Raw genomic sequence first — 18,835 nt, 5'->3', positions numbered from 1 at the left:
GTTCTCTCTCCAATAGGCACAGGAAGCGTACGGTTTTCTCTAGGTTATCAAGGGAAGTTCTGTATGACAATTTTTAGTTTTGGGAAAGCATTTTCAAACTTCCAATGATGGGTTTCACAAGTGGTTTTCTTAAATGTAGCTTACGTTTTGTAGATCATTTTTGTTAATCCAGAGTACTTGGGCAAGGTCATGTTGGGTGTAGATACGCTTGAGATCTATTGGTCCCAGGAAGTTTGGGACTCTAAAGCACTGCCAATTGAGCCCAAAAACAAATTGCAGAACACACAAAAAGTATGCATTTCCTACAAAAGAGACACAAGACTTTGATTCCTGAGTATCCTAAAGATATCCAATATTAGTAGCGTTGGGGAAGGCAGCAGTATTTTTTATCACTAGTTTTTATGGGCATTTCATTTCTACATGTTTTCCTCCTCCTTCGTATAAAAGATAAAAGAGTGGTGATTTGAGGTCTGATCTATTGACTCATGTCAGAACTCTCCTGTTGAATGCATTACTGTAATCCATGGAAATAAATGAGGGTGTGAGTGACTGGAGCCAAGTCAGGATTGTGTCTTGGGAGTTGGAATTTATTAAAGAGACTGGGGTGTGAGCAACCTAGTAAAAAAAATTGTGTTGATGACATGTTTGTGTCCTTCGGCCTGTGTGTCTTTTTTGCAGGCTGGAGATATCCAAAGGAGTTACGCAGCTGGTCAGAAGTCTGAAGAAGCTTTCCCAGAGCACGTGGATACGAAGCAACTAATCAAACAGTTAAAACAGCACTTTGCCAGACTTCGGTGAAACACCTTTGTCCCTCAAAGCTACTGACTTGTGCAGTTTTGCAGAGCAGATGAGTTAATACTTGAATCCTCAGAATGTTATTTATAGTGAAGTATTGTTTGTGCAGACTAGAGGCAGAGCTGTTTCCTTAAGCAGAAAGTGCTAGTCTGCTTCCTTCAAGGGAATGTTTCCCCCTTTTATTCACCATCTGGTTATAGTGGTGCTCCAACATTTTGAACAGTTAATAAGCTGAAACATGAGCTGTCATGTTGCTTAAGTTGTTGCACCAGAGCAAGTCTAGCATATGACCCCTTTTTTAGAAACAACCTACGGTATTTGTATAAGGCACACTAAAGGTTCGTCCTTGGGTCGCCAATTCCTTAAGTGTAAACTGATGCGTTCAGGTTCTAAAGATCTGTCCGTGCCACCCTTTCCCACACATTTCTGATGATTTGGGGGCCAGTGTAGGTCATACAGCAAGTGTAGCAGTTGGAGTCAAAACTGAACCATCAGATCAGGGTTTAAGGCCCAAGCAAAGAACGTGAGAAGCTGTTGCCTTTATTCCCCCCGAGAGAAGATACTTTTGAGTCATGAAGGTGTATGTGTGTGTAAAGGCTGCTTGCATGAGTGGAGCACTTTCCAACGAGAAGAAAAGGCAGACACAGCAGGCAGTTGGCATCTATGAAATACCTCCCCTCCATTACTTATCCTCCTTCCTAAACTGTAACTTCCACTAAGAAGGTGATGGAGAGGTAGCTATTCCTTCCAACCAAAGAGATGTGAGAAGTCAGAAGATACTGCAGTTAAAAAATAAATAAATCTGTGCTGGTTTTGGATAGTTGGTGCTTGCAAACGTTTGCTGGATGCTCTTTTTTTCCTTTTAGTTTTTTAAAAAAGCATTTTCTGGATTGTCTCCTAGTATTGTATTCAGAGAAGTATTGTTTTGCTTGTAACTCAAAAGGCAGCTGTCCCTTTAGTTGTGTCTAATCAGTTTGAACTTGGCTAACCTTCCCAACCTCTTGCCTTCCAGATGTTAGACTCAACCTACCATCAACCTCACCCAGCATGGCCATTGGTCAGGGATGATGGGAGCTCTGGTCCAACAACATCTGGTGGGCAGTAGGATGGGGAAGGATGAACTAGGCCAAACATTTTTTATGATATGCCATGTCATATTTTTTTGTTCTCCTTGTTACAAACCAGAAGGGTTTTTTCCATTAAGCTTGTCTCAGAAATGCTTTTTCAGAAGAATCTGGTTTAAAATTAAGTCAATAAGACTAATAAATTGGGAGAAGTATCCCAAGCTATAATTTAGGGTACCTTGTGAGTTTAATCTTCTTCCACACAAGCCCCTTCAAAATGAGCAGGTATTATATAATATCAGCACTTCTAAGATGAAATATTGTGTCTATAGTTGAGAAACTAATGAGGAAGAGGCATAATTAGCCGTTTTAAAATGGACTTTGTTTTGGTTTTTCACCTAAAATTTAAAAGTATCAACAGAATATGTGCAACTGTAGGCCAATATATATGTAATGCTTCCCACCTAGAGAAATTCATCATATAGGTTATCTTCCAAGCTAGGGTTGGTATGTTATGAAAGAATATCTCTTTACCAGTGTTGGTAAATAAAAGACTGCCACCAGTTTTCTCCATCATTCTTTTCCATAATCCAGTTGGTCATTCTTCTGCCCCAACTGCTTAAGTAATTTTGCCCCATTCTAATTGCAGGGAGTGCAGCAATTTTAAGCGTACAGTACCAGTTCAGTGGGAGAGGCAATTCTTATTCCTTTTAGGTTCAGCTTTACAGTAAAACATGGGTCTGTGTTAATGTTACTTCTAATTTTTCACTGCATTCCACAGTGATTTATTATATTTCAGGCATTTAAACCTAAATTGTCATTTGTGAAGCTATTATGTATATTTAACTTTTAATACTATTCATAATAAAGCTTAGTCTATAATTTATTAAGAGTCCGTTTTCTCTTTTCAGTGGGTCACAAACTCTGAAAATTGAGGAATGGCTTACATTTTAGTCCCCGTCCCCCCCGAGAAAATAATGTTGCAAATTGAACTTGCTCTTATGTTTGCAATTCCCAGTGGAATTGATGGGGTCTGAGATTATGGGCATGAGTTCAAAGGCACTTTTGTGTCCTGCTTAACTTTCAGTTAACTTTGTAGTTTGCAAATTTAAATTTTTACAAGGTGTTTTTTTTTTTACAAAACACATTACCTTTATTTAAAGCATAGTCATTTGGAAAGGCTTGAGTTTTCAGGGGAACCTAGTTAGCTTTTGAAGTAAGTGAAAAATGACATCTCTGTCCTTAAGGGTCCCCAAAAGGGAGTAAAGAGGAAGCAGAGGCATAACCATTTTAAAATGAGAGATTAAAAAAAATAGTGATTTTGCTGAAATTGTAATTAGCATCTTGGAATGAGTCTCTGAGAAGGAGTCAGCTAAGTTGAATCCGCTTCCTTTCAATCTAATATAGATATTAACATTTTGGAATATAGAAGTACAAAGTTGGGTCAATTAAATTGTGTAGCGCTTTAACAAACATCAGCTTGAAGCCACTAATAATCAGTCTGGCTAGCTAGCTGCATGCTGGATTTGTTTGCTTAATAAGCTAGTTGCTGCTTGCTCTTTTTACCCTTTCCTTCCCTTAAGCAAGGGGATGCCAATATTTGCAGAGAGCTGGATGCATACTAATTAAAGCCAATGTGGAAATGAGAACACAGCAGCACTACGTACCACAGGAACAGCAGATCCTCATACCAGGCAGTTGGTCATGGAAGGATGTCTCGGTTTTCCTTTAATTTGCATGAGCACCAATAGGCAGGCGAATAGGCTGGCCCTGGAGCAAGCTGCCTTTAGTATGACATGGCATAACACAAAGCGTCAGAAATGGTATCCATCTCTCTGGGAGAATTCTGTTCAGACGATGTGACCTCTTCATACAGTTGCAGTATCCCTAGAACACAGCAGTGCTTTGTGCATTTCCTATTTTAATTTGTAGCTACTGCTAAGTAAATTGTTATTAAATTATTTAATTGATCTCTTCCCGTGAGGCACCCCCAAAGCAATTTACAATATGTGCAGTGCTGGGAAATAAATGAAAAGATAGATAAAAACCAGGAAATAGAAGAAGAAGGAGGAGGAGGAGGAGGCAAGGGAGAGCGGGAGAGTCCTCGTGGCTCATAAGGAGACCTTCCCTGGACCCTGAAGAGGACTTCAGTGAGGGTGGAGGAAGCCCCAAAGAGACCAGAGGTGCAGCAGAGTTGTTTAGGCTGCTCAGCCTCCCTGCCTAGTAGCTGACAGTGTGGTAGCACATCAGCTGGCGATTTCCCTGCCAATCCCAGAGCTTCAACTCAAGTGTGGAGAGAGCAAGCAAATGTGCTTAGGGGGTGCTCCCCACTTGCACGATTTTCACTTATGTGCATGGAGGCCTGGGACATAACACCCACATAAGTGGGGGACAACGACAGCGACACACCTGTATGATAACATATAAAACAGTTCCATAGATAAAAGCAGTTAAAACATATGAAAGCATTTTTTTAAAAAGTGCATACGCACATACAGAAAGAGCGATTAAAGCAGCTCACACATTGTTATGTACTGAGCTGAATCCTAGAACAATAGGATTCAGAATCAGCGGGAGCTACCCAATCCAACTCCAGGTGGAAGTGAATCCGCAACCTGATTGGCCTGCTGGAGCAGCCAATCAGGCGGCTGGCAGAAGTGAATCTGCTACCTGATTGGCCTGTAGGAGCAGCCAATCAGGCTGCAGGCAGAAATCAATCCACAATATAATTGGCCCACAGGTGTAGCCCTGAAGTAGCCAATCACGCAAGGCCCATTGTGTAAATAATGTATATAAGCAGATGGTTTTGGGAAAAGAGCCATTCGTCTTCTCTTCTTCTCCTTGATGAATATGAGCTGAATAAAGAGCATGAAATTCACTCTCGACTCCGAGTATATTTCACACATAAAATCAATTCAATGCTGATACCAACTGGAATAAAGAAGGCTTATTGAAGGAGGAATGTCCATATGCTAAAAAGGCATCTGTCTGATATATAATAGGAGGGAGTTCCAAATGGATGGGGGTGGCGCTGTGGTCTTAACCACTGAGCCTCTTGGGCTTTGGCGGTTTGAATCTCCATGATGGGGTGAGCCCCCATTGCTCTGTCCCAGCTCCTGCCAACCTAGCAGTTCAAAAGCACACCAGTGCAAGTAGATAAATAGGTACCGCTGCGACGGGAAGGTAAACAGCGTTTCCTTGCGCTCTGGATTCCGTCACAGTGTTCCATTACACCAGAAGCGGTTTAGTCATGCTGGCCACATGACCCAGAAAGCTGTCTGTGGACAAACGCCGGCTCCCTCGGCCTGAAGCGAGATGATCGCCGCAACTCCATAGTTGCCTTTGACTGGACTTAACCGTCCAGGTGTCCTTTACCTTTTTTTTAGGAGGGAGTTCCAAAGGGGAGGTGCCACATTAAAGGCCCAATTCTGATGTCATGTCAGACCTCCTGATAGGGTGGTGTTTGCAGGATGCCCTCTCGCAGAATGCACTGATCAGGTGCTTATGTGTGGGGTTATGTATTGGATGAGATGATCTTTTAGGTATCGTGGTTCCAAATGGTATTGAGCAGGGTTTCCCAAACGTGGGTCTCCAGCTATTTTGGACTACAACTCCCATCATCCCTGGCTAGCAGGACCAGTGGGTAGGGATGCTGGGAACTGTAGTCCCAAAACAGCTGGAGACCCAAGTTTGTGAAACCCTGAAATAAAAGCTTTGGACACCAATACCAGTACCTTGAACTGAGCCTGGTAGCTAAATAAAGAAAATATAGTTCTCTTAGTCTGTAGGGAAAATAGCCATTGACTTTCATGAGAGTCAAAATTGCAATTCCTATAACTAGAGCTGTGTGGTTGCATCTTAGTGAACCCCAAATCTTACAGCTGGACAAAAGCCTCAAAAGAGGACCCAGCTTTGGCACCTGCAACTGTTTCAAGGAGGGCAGTTTTGTAGTAAGACTCTCAGCAGTCAAACAAGTGCAACACACACACACACACACACACACACACACACACACACACACACAAACACACACAAATCCAGTTCGGAAATATGCCTGAAAGCCAAAACGAAAGAACGTAAGAGGGGCATGACAGCACTGCTTAAGAAAAGGGCTTCCAAGTAAGGGAACTTGGAAAACCTAATGTTACTTCCCCACCACAACCACAACCACAAAACCACCCCAGACTAGAGCAGTCCTGCAGGACAGAGACCTATACTGGCAAAAGCAACAGCCTGGATAATGAAGCAGTAAGCAAAGCTGCTTTTCCAGCAGGTGGTCAGGGTAAAAGAGAGAGCGAGTCCACTTACCCCGTTGTGTGACATTTTTATTAAACTGCAGGAATTCTGAACGCTGCTGCTTCCCTGCAGGCAACTTGTTTTGTTCTTGAGGTTTGCATCACATAATTTGTGCACTGAACTGTACTCTACCCTTCGCTTTGCTTGTGTGTGTGTGTGTGAGAGAGAGAGAGAGAGAGAGAGAGAGGAAGCCATTTTCAGTTTGCCTTTGAGCCAGTATGTTTATAGGAGTAGGAAAATGAGGCATGGATGAGAACCTTTTCAGTTCTCCCAGCTTCTGCTGTAATGTGAAAAGTGGGACTTGTCTACTGTACTACATTGCCTGGAGTGGAATCCCTGAGCTCCCAGATTGACTCCTGCAGCTTTGAAGGATCTCACAGTAAATGAGTCCCAAAGTCCTACATATCACATTAAGAAGTGTGACTTTTAGGCTCCTACTTTATCCAGCTCTATTTAACACAGCTGCCGCAAATGCCCAGTTACCCATATTGAACATATATAATGGCAGAAGTCCAGTTTTGTGTCTCTTAATCGAGCAATGACTGCTTGATTCTTGTTAGAAATTGAATGCTACTATTCTGAGTGTACAAGATCTATTAAGGGCAGTCTTGATTCCACGTGCAAGAGCAATGAAAGGAGACCAACTTCATGAAGGTGTTATAACTGGGGTGTATATATATCCTGGGGTGTTAGGGGAGGAGGAGTACCTTTGGTGTAGACACATATTGCTCCTTCTGGAGTAGTTTGTCCACCTTTGATCCCCACCCTGTACTTAGCTCTTACCTTTGGGTCCTAGAAGCTGTCATCATGCAACAGCGACAAGACCCCAAGAATGGTTTTGACTGGCCAGCTAAACCAGGTGAGGGTAGCCGAAGGGTCTCAAACCCTCCGTGAGATAGGAATTTCCCCTGCGTGTGAAGACGGCTCTAGTGCAGGCACCCCCAAACTGCGGCCCTCCAGATGTTTTGGCCTACAACTCCCATGATCCCTAGCTAACAGGACCAGTGGTTGGGGAAGATGGGAATTGTAGTCCAAAACATCTGGAGGGGCGAAGTTTGGGGGTGCCTGCTCTAGTGGATTGAGCAGACGAAACTTGTAGCGGATCCAACGGTTAAGAAGGTGGTTTTTACACATGCTGTAGAGGGAAGTGAAGTTCAGATATCAACCTGGGAAGATAACCCACCTAGGAGAAGGGAAACTCTTACCTTAAACCTCCACTGCCTTATGGGACACCTTTGGGAAAAGAAAAGGCTAAGGAGTAAACCCTACACAAATCCAGAGCGGAGTCCCCAAGACAGTTGGATGGTGTCTTCCTTTTTCTCCTCCTTCCAGCAACTCCTGCAGCCAAGCTGGTGCCAGACTTATTCCTCTGCTTTCCTTTGGACCACATCAGCGAGGCCAAGAGGGGAGTCTTGTCATCTGGGCAGCCCAGGACCTCCATACACAATGCCCAGGCTTGCGCCCTGGAGAGGTCTCTTCAGTGCTATTAATGCAGTGGTTTGACTCTACCTCCAGACAGATGGATGACAACAATACTGTACAGTAAAACCTCAGTTGTCGAACGTAATCCATTCTAGAAGCCTGTTCGGCTTCCGAAATGTTCAACAACAACCAAGGCGTGGCTTCCGATTGGCTGCAAGAGCCTCCTGCACTCAAGCAGAAGCCATGTCGGACATTCAGCTTCCGAAAAACGTTTGAAAACTGGAGCATTTACTTCCAGGTTTTCACCGTTTGGGAGCCGAAATATTCCAAAACGGAGGCGTTTGGGAGCCAAGGTTTGACTGTATACTGTGGCTACACTTGGATGTTCAGGTCTCAGTTTAACAAGCCTAGATGCAGAAATAAGTATTACAGGGCTCTTACTTTGAAGCATGTCAAAAGAAGCTCTAACTATGGCATTCAAGTACATAGATGTCTTCACAGAAAAGGAAGCCCTGGCCCAATCATGATACCCCAGGCTTGTCGATTAGAAGGTTGGCGGTTTGAATCCCTGCAAAGGGGTGAGCTCCTGTTCCTCTGTCTCGGCTTCTGCCAATTTAGCAGATTGCAAGCACGCCAGTGCAAGTAGATAAACAGGAACCCCTGCGGCGGGAAGGTAAACGGCATTTCCATGTGCTCTGGTTTCCGTCATGGAGTTCGTTGCGCCAGAAGTGGTTTAGTCAGGCTGGCCACATGACCCGGAAAGCTGTCTGTGGACAAACGCCGGCTCCCTCAGCCTGAAAGCGAGTTGAGCGCCACAACCCCATAGTCACCTTTGACTGGACTTAACCGTCCAGGGGTCCTTTACCATACCCTTTTACCTACCCACTTGTGAGGAGAACTCTGTGCATATACGTGGTACATGCATAGAGCCCCCCCAAATACACTTATAGTGTACAGATAGTGCTTCCAGGTGCAGCATGAAGCAGGAGTTCGGAGCAAGCTCAGACATGTTTTTCATGCTCAATTACATGGCAGAAAGAGAGAGGAAAGGGAAGAGAAGAAGCCTCACCTCACTTCCTCCCTCACCAAAGGTAAAGGGGCATAACCTGAGTCTAGCAATGCAACTCTGTGGTCTTAACCCCTTCATGCATCAACTAGCACTCATGTATAGTTGTGTTTGACTGCAATTCCCCACAGAAAGTGTGTGCATCTTTTTACAAACTGAATCTTAGAAAAGTATTGCTGAGCACGCTTCGCTCTTTCTGAGAGCATCTTTGCTCTATGTCTGCTTGACTCTGATTTTGGAAATGTTAAAATGAGTCTGACCTAAATGTGATTCTGACCGGCTTTTTATTAAGCCCACATGCCTGATGGATTATTGCATTGCCATGCATGGCTGGCTTCCACTGTACTGTGCTGTTATGTAAACAGTTATTAGCAAAAACTTGCTTTTTTTAATTGATGCTGTCTCAAATGGCATCATTTGCCAATACAAATGGAAAAATATTAGGCTAAAATGTAACTGTTCAACTCATCTACCCAGAAAGATATAATTAAATAAAGGATTACATAACTATAAGACCTGGGTGATGCTATACCAAAGGCATTCCAGTTAATAGTCTATTTTTTTATGAAATGTATCAACAAGAATAATTACATTGTCCCTGGAAACTTAGCTACATGCAATGTGATGAAGCAGTGGGATGCTAGGAAAACAATATTAAAAGGTCAATCTCATTAATTGGATGAAAAACCCACTTGGATATGCTTGTGAGCCAGAAAATATTTCTATTCATTTTGGCTTATTAAAGTAAGATATTACTCCTACGAACTTGTTTACATTATGACTTTTTAACGCCTCCAGGTTTTTACATAATTGCCAGTGACAATTGGCGACACCCACCTTGTGCTTGATTGGCTGTTCTGCGCCAGGGCAGCGAATCACAATGCAGGCCTCGGAAGCCTAGCCCGCATTGTTAACGCAAACTCAAGCTCAGAGCGGAGGACACACTAAAGAATTTGCGTCACACCCCTGCAAATGCAGACACTAACATAGCTTTCCACTAACTTCTTTTGGTTATTTCAACAGTTGGTTCATCTGCAAGCCCAAAACGGGTCTGTTGCGTTGAAAATTAGAACGCTGCAACTCTGGCTATACTTACACCCCTCTCTTCCTCTAAGGAGCTCAGCCCAGCTTATGCCTGGTCTCCAGGCAGGCGGTCTTCCATTCAAGCAGCTTACAAGGTCAGACCTGCTTAGCTTCAGTAGTAGAACAGCATTACTTGCCTTCAGATCATTTTCTGGTTGATTTGTTTTTATTCTCCGAGAAAGCCAGGGAGTTCTATAATTTTGTAGAAACCCTACAAGGTAGTAGGTTAAGTCAAGAGACAGCAAGACTTGCCCAAGACTACAGAAAATCCAGTTCTCTCTCCAAGTCCGACATGTTAACCACAATACCACACAGAATGCCTCTGTGCAGGGGCGTAGCAAGGGGGTGCGTTGGGGGCAGGCCGTCCCGGGTGTCACCCTGGAGGGGGGTGACACTCAGTGCAACTCCCAAGCCGAGCCCCGCTGCTTTGAGGGCGCAGCGTCCGTGCGGGCTACCGCTCTCGCACACCATCTGTGAGTGATAGCTCATACATCTGCAGTCCGTATGGGGTGCTGCACAAGCGCCGCACCGGGTACCGTCTGGGCTTGGTACGCCACTGCCTCTGTGGAGGCGTTTAGTGTGGCAGCACCTACACTGTGGAACTCCCTGCCTATTGATATCAAGAAGGCTCCTTCACTGTACTCTTTGTGGCGCCTGCTAAAAACATTATTGTTTTGGCAAGCCTAACCAGATGCTTAGAAACTTGAGGTAATTTAAAACTGTTTTAGTATTTTAACTTTTGTATGCTTTTAAGTATGGTTGTATTTCCTCCCCCCCACACACACCTTGGTTTCTTTATCTTTTTGTAAACTGCTGTGAAGTTACAGGTAGGTAGCTGTGTTGGTCTTATGAAATAAAAATAAATAAATGAAATGTTGCAGTGTGTGCTGAGTCTGACTACTACCTTAGGGCTTCCAGGTACACTTAAAAATGACTTAACTATGGTCTCACATTACATCTACCAGGGGTGGGTGGAGAGGAGTTGGTTGTTTTTGTTCTTATTTTGATTATGTATTCTGTGTTTTTATATTGTGATTTTATCCTGTGAACTGCCCCGAGACCTGCAGGTATACAGGGGAATAATGATAATAATTATCATCATCCATTCGTTTAAAGCACATGGCTTTCGCCAAATAATTCCAATAATCACCAATGATATATATCAGGCATCCCCAAACTGCGGCCCTCCAGATGTTTTGGCCTACAACTCCCATGATCCCTGATCCCTAGCTAACAGGACCAGTGTTCAGGGATGATGGGAATTGTAGTCCAAAACATCTGGAGGGCCGAAGTTTGGGGATACCTGATATATATAGTGTAGACGTATCCTGACTGTGGCGGATGAAAACATTTATTATACGTGAAGGTAAATGTAAAGGGGCCCCTGACCTTTCAGTCCCTGGTCCAGTCGCGGACGACTTGGGTTGCAGCACTCATCTCGCTTTACTGGCCGAGGGAGCTGGTGTACAGCTTCTGGGTCATGTGCCCAGCATGACTAAGCTGCTTCTGCCGACCCAGAGCAGTGCACGGAAACGCCGTTTACCTTCCCGCCAGAGTGGTACCTATTTATCTACTTGCACTTTGAAATGCTTTCGAACTGCTAGGTTGGCAGGAGCTGGGACCGAGCAACAGGAGCTCACCCCGTCGTGGGGATTTGAACCGCCGACCTTCCGATTGGCAAGCCCTTGTGCCTTGCTCTCCTCCTCACCCTGCAGTCCTGTGTCAACTCTGAAGTAAGCCTTGTTGAGTTCAATGGGGCTTACTCCCCGGTAAATTGAGTTAGAATTGAAGCCGCAGGCTAGTAAACTATTTGCCAACATATGACTCATGCCGTACATGTACTATAGGGGTTTGCTTGTTTTGTTTTGCAGACGCTGGGTTTTTCCCCCCAAATAAATTTGATTTAACTGCAGAATGTCTGTTGTTTTTCCATTGGCTCTAAAAGTAGCTGGGTGGGGGGAGGGGAGCCATCTGTTGGCTGTGAAGCCTTTTCAGGCACAATTTCTGCAACAGAGAAGGAGAACATATGCAAGTGCTAAACTAGGACCAAGAGGAAGCACCAAATGGGGATCAAATATTATTAATAGGTAATCTTAATCAAAAATATTTTGTAAATGCCACGCTATATTTTTCATAGGCAAACATGCACCATTGCAGCAAATCGCAGACCACTTAATCTGCACTTAAACCTATGCTGAATCACTCCTGTGCTGTGCTATGGTACCTCTGATGGAAAGGGGCCTTCCAGTGCAATAATATCCAAGTTATTTATTCCAGAATGATGAAGCTGACAACCCTAGGGCTGAGCTGGTTTTATGTAGATTGAGGATTTATGAGATGTTTTCAGGCTGTGGATGTCAACTGGTAGTTTATTTAGGTTAATGTAAAGCTAGATGTCTGCTTTGGCATTCTAAAGGATACTTCATGGACATCAGAAACATCCCACCAGACCTCAGGCCATTTCCCAGATTCCTGTCTGCACAGCAGGCAGAAATTCAACAGGTCAAGCACCCCTTAACGACATCCTCATCCTGCGCCTGCTAATATTGTCAAGTCAGTCTCTGGTATTTGGGGTGGGGGTGGGGTGTGCAGCCGCTGACAACCCCACAGAATTGTTCTAGAGATAACAGTATCAATATGGGTCTGAAAACTGCAGAAAGTTTTGAGGTAACAAGATTTAATTGCATAAGCTTTGTATATGGAACAAAACACCATGTTATTTGTCATTTCCATGAGTGGATAAATAGGGATTTTCTGAGTATTAAAAGGCAAAGACACATTCTTTATCAATTTCTGTCAAGAGTGCTGTACAGCTGCTCTGTAGCTTTTAATTTGGAGTGCGCATTTTAAAAGGATCAGGGCCATAACTGGGACATTAACAGCTGCTTCATATGCTGATATTTTTCCCTTCCTCCTTTCTATTCAACACAGGTTTCTATTAAACATAGGTTTATGTTGACAATCAAATTGTCACAAAACAATGTGCAAGCTTTCAGGTTCTCCAGAGTTCTTCATCAGGATAGATGCACCTTTGCTAACCTGCTGTTACAGAACCTGCTGCTATTACAGAACCTACCCAGCTGTGCTTTATTACAATGGAAATGGCTGTTGAGCTGAATCCATCTGCAGTAAAACAAAACTTGTTTAAGGGAGAATCAGTGTGGCATTATTTCAACCGCAGACAGAAAAGCAGTCACTTTTCTAAGTGCATCCCCCCCCCCCCCCGCGCGTGCCCAGCATCTTTCTGTTTCTTCTCTTCCAAAGCTTTTGTTTTTCTGCTTCCTGCTTTGCTTTCCTCCAAAGCAGGGATTAGCTAGCAGCTCAGCCAAGGTTACACTGCGCTACTGTGGCCTTTCATAATAGATTCCAAACCGGGAAGACACAGACAAATAAATCATAGCTCCAAAAGGAATAAGATAACAATAAAGGCCAGAGAAGAGAAAAGCAGCTAGAAGACAAATGCAAACAAATTAAAAAGCAGAAGCAATAACTGGTTATGTTAGTTCCTAAATCACATATTGACAGCAATAATGGGCTTTCCTGAATGGCCCTTTCTGGCAAGGGGAACTGTTCATATTGGCGCAGGGTTAATTGTTTCTATCAACACGGCCCATGATACAGCACAGGGAGGTCAAGATTTTACGTCCAGCTGTAGTGGTGGCTGCCAGCATAGGCAGCCAGACACATGGCTGCTCATGAGCCTCACAGGGCAGAGGCTGCTAACATGCATTTGTGAGGGAGCTTAGGCAAAGAGTAGAAAAGGGAAGGCGACAGGACAGGTTGCTGTAAGCAGAACCATGAGCTTGGTGGATATATACCCAGCCAAAAATGGAGGCGGGTTGTAGATTTGCTCAGCGAAAGGAAGCGGCTGGAGAAACGTGCCTCTTGGGAAAAGGGAATCGCAAAGAGAAAAGAAGATAATTCCAGCTGATAAGCAGACTGATCCAGATGGAGTCGGATCAGATGTTGACTGGGTAGATAAAGTGATGATTGATCACTCAGGCAGCCAGAGAATTAAAAGGCTTGATTTTATTTCACCGAGACTGGAAAAACTACCCCGGGAATGTGATTGAAGTAAAAATTAATACCTACTGTATAAAAATCAATTCATAAGGTCTGGTCAATTAGAGTGTTGTTGTTGTTTTTGTAAAAGGTTACGGGTGACACCCAGCTAAGTCAGACTAACGGAAATGAATGGGGACTATTATGAGGGTGACTCAGTTCAGTGGTTCCAAAAATATTTCCCCCTGTGGAACATTTGAAAATTGCTGAAAGTCTTGATGGACCAATTAATGTTTTAGTAATTGTCATGTGCTGGCTAGTTGCTGTGTGGTTTTAATTGTGTTTGATTGCTTCTTTTAATTGTGTTTGATTGCTTATTTTATTGCAGTCCATAGAAAGCAAATTGCACTGACCCACTGAATGAAGGTTGTGGATCTGCGGTGGTCTAAGGATCACCGTTTGGGAATCCCTAACTTAGTTGGATATCCCCTGCATGTTTTAGTGATGTAGACTGGTGCACAGGAATGAGAGGAAGAGCACCTCAATTGAACCAAGCAGAAAAAAGCGGGGGGGGGGATTCCAGTGCTCACTGTTATCTTAAATGTAGGTTTACATGTCTGGTGGGTATGAAGACTCACTGAAGAACTATTTGGTTCTACAAATTCTGAAAGTAAACGATTCTTCAAACTTAACCAACTGCAGAAACAGCTTGGAACAATATCAGGACAAACCAAATTCATTTCTCTCTCTGCATCTAAATAAAATAAAAATTAAAGCAGGCATGTGAGAGGAAAGCTGAGTAGTCTCTTTCTGAGCTGCTGTGCAAAAGAAATTACTGCCAAATAGAAATTGTTTTAACAGCTCTTTATCCTGGCCAGGGCTCCTAATTATTTTCTCTTAAGCTTTAATGTCAAGAAGCACTACCCTTGATTAACCTGCAATCAGTTTAAGATGCGATGAACAACTCACACAGCACTTGCCCTTGAAAATAGAAGGGCAATTTAACGTGTCATTTGCAAAAAGTGTAGGTGGGGTGAGTTTGTACCAAAGATGCCCCCATCTCAGAAATGTTGCTGTCAGTGCCATACTACTGGAAACTTCTCCTGAACATTCAATCTGCCAGAGTAATACAAACCGTGCCTACGCATTAACAGCAAACTTTTACAATTCTGAGGCAGGCTGTGGTGTTGACAGCACAGATGGTTATTGTGCCCTGGAGTGAGAATTTGCTATATGGAAACTGCTGGGGTTATACTGTGAGGGTGGATGAACAAATTCCTACCCACTTCGATATTTTAATTTAACAAAACAGGAAAACAGGACAGAAATCCAATAAAGGAATGAATAAGTGGCAACAGAAAAGCCCAATCAATTCTGTCCACAAGCACCCTGCATTGTTGGTGGCAGGTTTATACAATGTATACTTGTTTTACAACGGAGTACTTATAAGCAGTCCCAACATTTGGGTCAGAGTGAGCATACCAGGGACTATTTGAGCTGACGCTGGTACCACAGCATTCATCCTCCTCTGCTGTGCTTTTGGCGAAATAAACCTACCTGTTCCATGTATTGTTTTTATAGCGATTTTACAGTTTTGTTCTTATTGTGGATGTCCTATTCAGGGCCGTATCAACCTCCAGATGAGCAGGACTATAGCCTAAAGTAGGCGTGGGGGACCTTTTGGCCCTGCAGATGTTGCTGAACTACAGATCCCATCAGCCACAGCAAACATGGCCCATGGCCAGGGGTGATGGGAGTTGTGGTTTAGCAATGTGTGGCGGACCAAAGGTTCCCCGCATTTGGGCTAATGTAATATTCTTATTACATTAGAGTCCCATGGACTGCAATAAGATCAAACCTATCTATTCTCAAGGAAATCAGCCCTGAGTGCTCACTGGAAGGACAGATCGTGAAGCTGAGGCTCCAATACTTTGGCCACCTCATGAGAAGAGAAGAATCCTTGGAAAAGACCCTGATGTTGGGAAAGATGGAGGGCACTAGGAGAAGGGGACGACAGAGGACAAGATGGTTGGACAGTGTTCTCGAAGCTACGAACATGAGTTTGACCAAACTGCAGGAGGCAGTGGAAGACAGGAGTGCTTGGCGTGCTATGGTCCATGGGGTCACGAAGAGTCGGACACGACTAAACGACTAAACAACAACAACAATATTCTTAAGCGGGTCTTTTGTGCATCTGTTCACAGTTGCACACGCTTGTGTTAACCATGCAGCACCGCAGTGACTTCAAGAGAACAACAGAAGAGTTGCTTTGTTAAGCAGAGGGTAAACAAGACTAGGTCTGAGGCCAGCTTACCCAGAAGTGAACTGGAAAAGCGCTGAAATGCACACGCAATATAAAGCTCACCCACTGAGTCATAGGAGGAGCTATGGCTGCACTGCCTGTTAACCCTTTACACCATATACCACAGCTTTGGCTTCATTTTTTTTATGTCCTCAGTTTCCCTGCTCAGCCTGATCGTTGATCCATGATATACTGTATCCTTGAGCCTATTGGAGGAATGGCATCGTTTATGAACTTTACACAGCAAAAGCAGGAAAATGTTTTTAAATGTTTTGGAAGAAATGCACGCAATAAACAATTTATTCTTTGATTTGAATACATTTTTAATTGTAGATGTAATTTGTTTGATGACTTTATGATATGATACATATGTAGTACACACTTCTTAGTTCTTGTCCTCTTGTTAAGCTCCTCATACCAGCCTGATTCTAGTGCATTTTATCGTGGTATTCCGTATTTTGAATACTCCTTCTGGCCTTTTGCTAATTGATAAAATGATGATTATGATGATTATCACCAGCTTTTCCCCAGAAAGTGCCAGGGAGGGTTACAGCAATATAAAATATGGCTTTAAAAACAGTTTAAAACAAACTTGGCATACATATGCCTAAGAGTAAATCAGCTTTAACCTACCAGTAGTGATAAGATGGAGGAGAATCATTCATCCTTGCTTTGCCAGAGACAGCCTTCAGGAGCCAGCAGTCTCTATTTTTCAGGAGACAGCAAGAGCTTTTAGGGCTGATTGACCATAATGAGCAATATTCATATCAAACAAGAGTACAGATGTACCGGAATCATGTAAATGAATTAGCATTTTCATTGAATCACTAGCACACTTCAGATTGTCTTCTGAGAAGGCTCAAACTAGACATGATGTTAAGCATACTTAACAGGATCCTGCAGTCTCCAGCAGGAGGGCAGCATACTGTATGTTGGAGAGGGAGGGGAGACATTTTCTTCTCTGCTGGTTTTCCACCTCCAAATTGCCTCTCCCACAACCTTGTGGCCTTGCAAAGGAAAAGAAAGGTGTACCTATATCGTTTTCCTTTTGAGACAAAAATCAGTTGGTGGAGGGGCTGATTTGGGGGTAGAAAACTGGCAGAGAATAAAGATTTAAGATGCTTTCCCCGCCCAATCCCTAAATGTATGAGTGTTTCTCACCACATGTGTTTAATGATCAGTTTCCTAAAAGATCTTTGGGTACTTTAGCTTGATCAGGAACAACAACACTAGCAGGATTCCATCAACACTTGTGTGTGCCAAGTTTTCCACAAATGCTCCTTTTCATATTTATTCTACTCAGTGTCTTCAGCCTGGCACACCACTGGCATTACACGAGGGACTCAGCTACATTAGTAAAAAAAAAAATGTTATAAATGTGTTATAACACTGTGACACACTCTGAAATTTTCCATGGTGAGCTTTAAAATGGGTTTTCCCGCAGAGCATTTTCAGAGTGTTTTTTTTATTTTATTGCTGTGTAGATGCAGCCCGGGTGGACTACAGCACACCCAGCCATTTCCCAAAAAAGCAAGGCCCTTCTACACCTCCATAGGCCCAGGGGCCTGCTCCTCTCCAGGCATCTTGTGGGCAACATATACCCATGCTGTGGGAACTAGCCTTTGCAATCTCCACTGCTGCTGGGAATGGATGCATGTATTTTCCCTCAGGATCCAGATCATTCCAAGGCAGCTTACAAGTTGACAGAAAGACACACCAGTAAAATCACAAAAAACCATGATTTTTATACACGAGTGTCTATATTGCTAAATCAAGAAGAACATTTGCAAAGCAGTATACTGCATAAAACCAACATGACGTAATAAAACCAGGGGTAAAAACATAAAAAGGAAAATGAAAGCATGAAACTGGGTCACATGTCAGTAGGGTTGCCATGTTTCAAAAAGTTGTTGAGCTTTTTGGGGCAAAGTTGTTGAGCTTTGACCAACTAAATATGGAAGCTGCACCAGTATGCAAAAGCAGCAAATTCTACGGGCATCACAGACCTGCTGCTGACCATTTAGGGTGGCTGAACACTAGTTATCCCTCTAGGAATTTGGACGTTGATGCCACTCAGGGGTCATATGACTAATTGCCATGCCAGAGTCCAGTTTGTTATCAAAATTAATAGTTGGCTGTACCAGAATTGAGAAAAAGGGATCAATCTGTCAATTTTTTCAGTGTCTGACAGATTGAGACCTCTTCCATGTCATCAGGATCCTTCTCATGAGGCAGCTGGTGGTTGAGGTCCTCTGTTGAGAGGAAAGAAAAAGTCCAGCTGGATCAGGCCCCATTGTCTTCTTTGCCTGCCTGCCTCTCTCCTATTGTTTCCATGGGCTCCACATTTCCCTCATGATGTTTAGCAAATCTCTTCTGAGGTCCCAGACTGGGTCCATTTGTTTAATATTGATGAGTATAAAGTATATTTGATAGTTTAGCTCACACAGAGAATCTGTGTTAATTTTTAGAAGACGAACTAGTGGTTATAAGGTTGATTGTAGAAAGGGCTACTTCACCATTGCTACAGTCTGCAGTAAAAACCAATTCTGCTGAGCCCTTGAATCATTTTCCAGAGCAATTCTGTGATTGAGAACAAAAATTGTGTATCAGATGGGAAGTAGTCCTGCCCTAAAGGGGACAATACAGTGGTGCCTCGCAAGACAAATTTAATTCGTTCTGCGAGTCAATTCATTTTGCGAAAAATTCATCTTGCGAATCCCATAGGAATGCATTGAATTTTTATTTATTTATTTATTTGCCCATAGGAACACATTAATTGAATTTCAATGCATTCCTATGGGAAAC

At 43.3% G+C, this 18,835-nt stretch overlaps 1 protein-coding gene across 1 annotated transcript in view; it reads left to right on the top strand.

The window, feature by feature from the left end:
* The window catches only part of TTC8 (tetratricopeptide repeat domain 8), a 42,486-nt gene extending 31,203 nt beyond the window's left edge, over nucleotides 1–11,283 (top strand). Inside the window, exon 14 of the mRNA XM_035107491.2 lies at nucleotides 679–11,283. Within this exon, the coding sequence (XP_034963382.2) occupies nucleotides 679–798 (120 nt within the window). The 3' untranslated portion in view covers nucleotides 799–11,283. The remainder of the gene's footprint in view (nucleotides 1–678) is intronic.
* Nucleotides 11,284–18,835: the final 7,552 nt, after the last annotated feature.

Source organism: Zootoca vivipara, chromosome 1, assembly GCF_963506605.1.
Source record: "Zootoca vivipara chromosome 1, rZooViv1.1, whole genome shotgun sequence".
NCBI lineage: Eukaryota > Metazoa > Chordata > Lepidosauria > Squamata > Lacertidae > Zootoca > Zootoca vivipara.
Note: the sequence above shows the minus strand (reverse complement) of the source record. Positions and strands in the feature narration are given on the sequence as shown.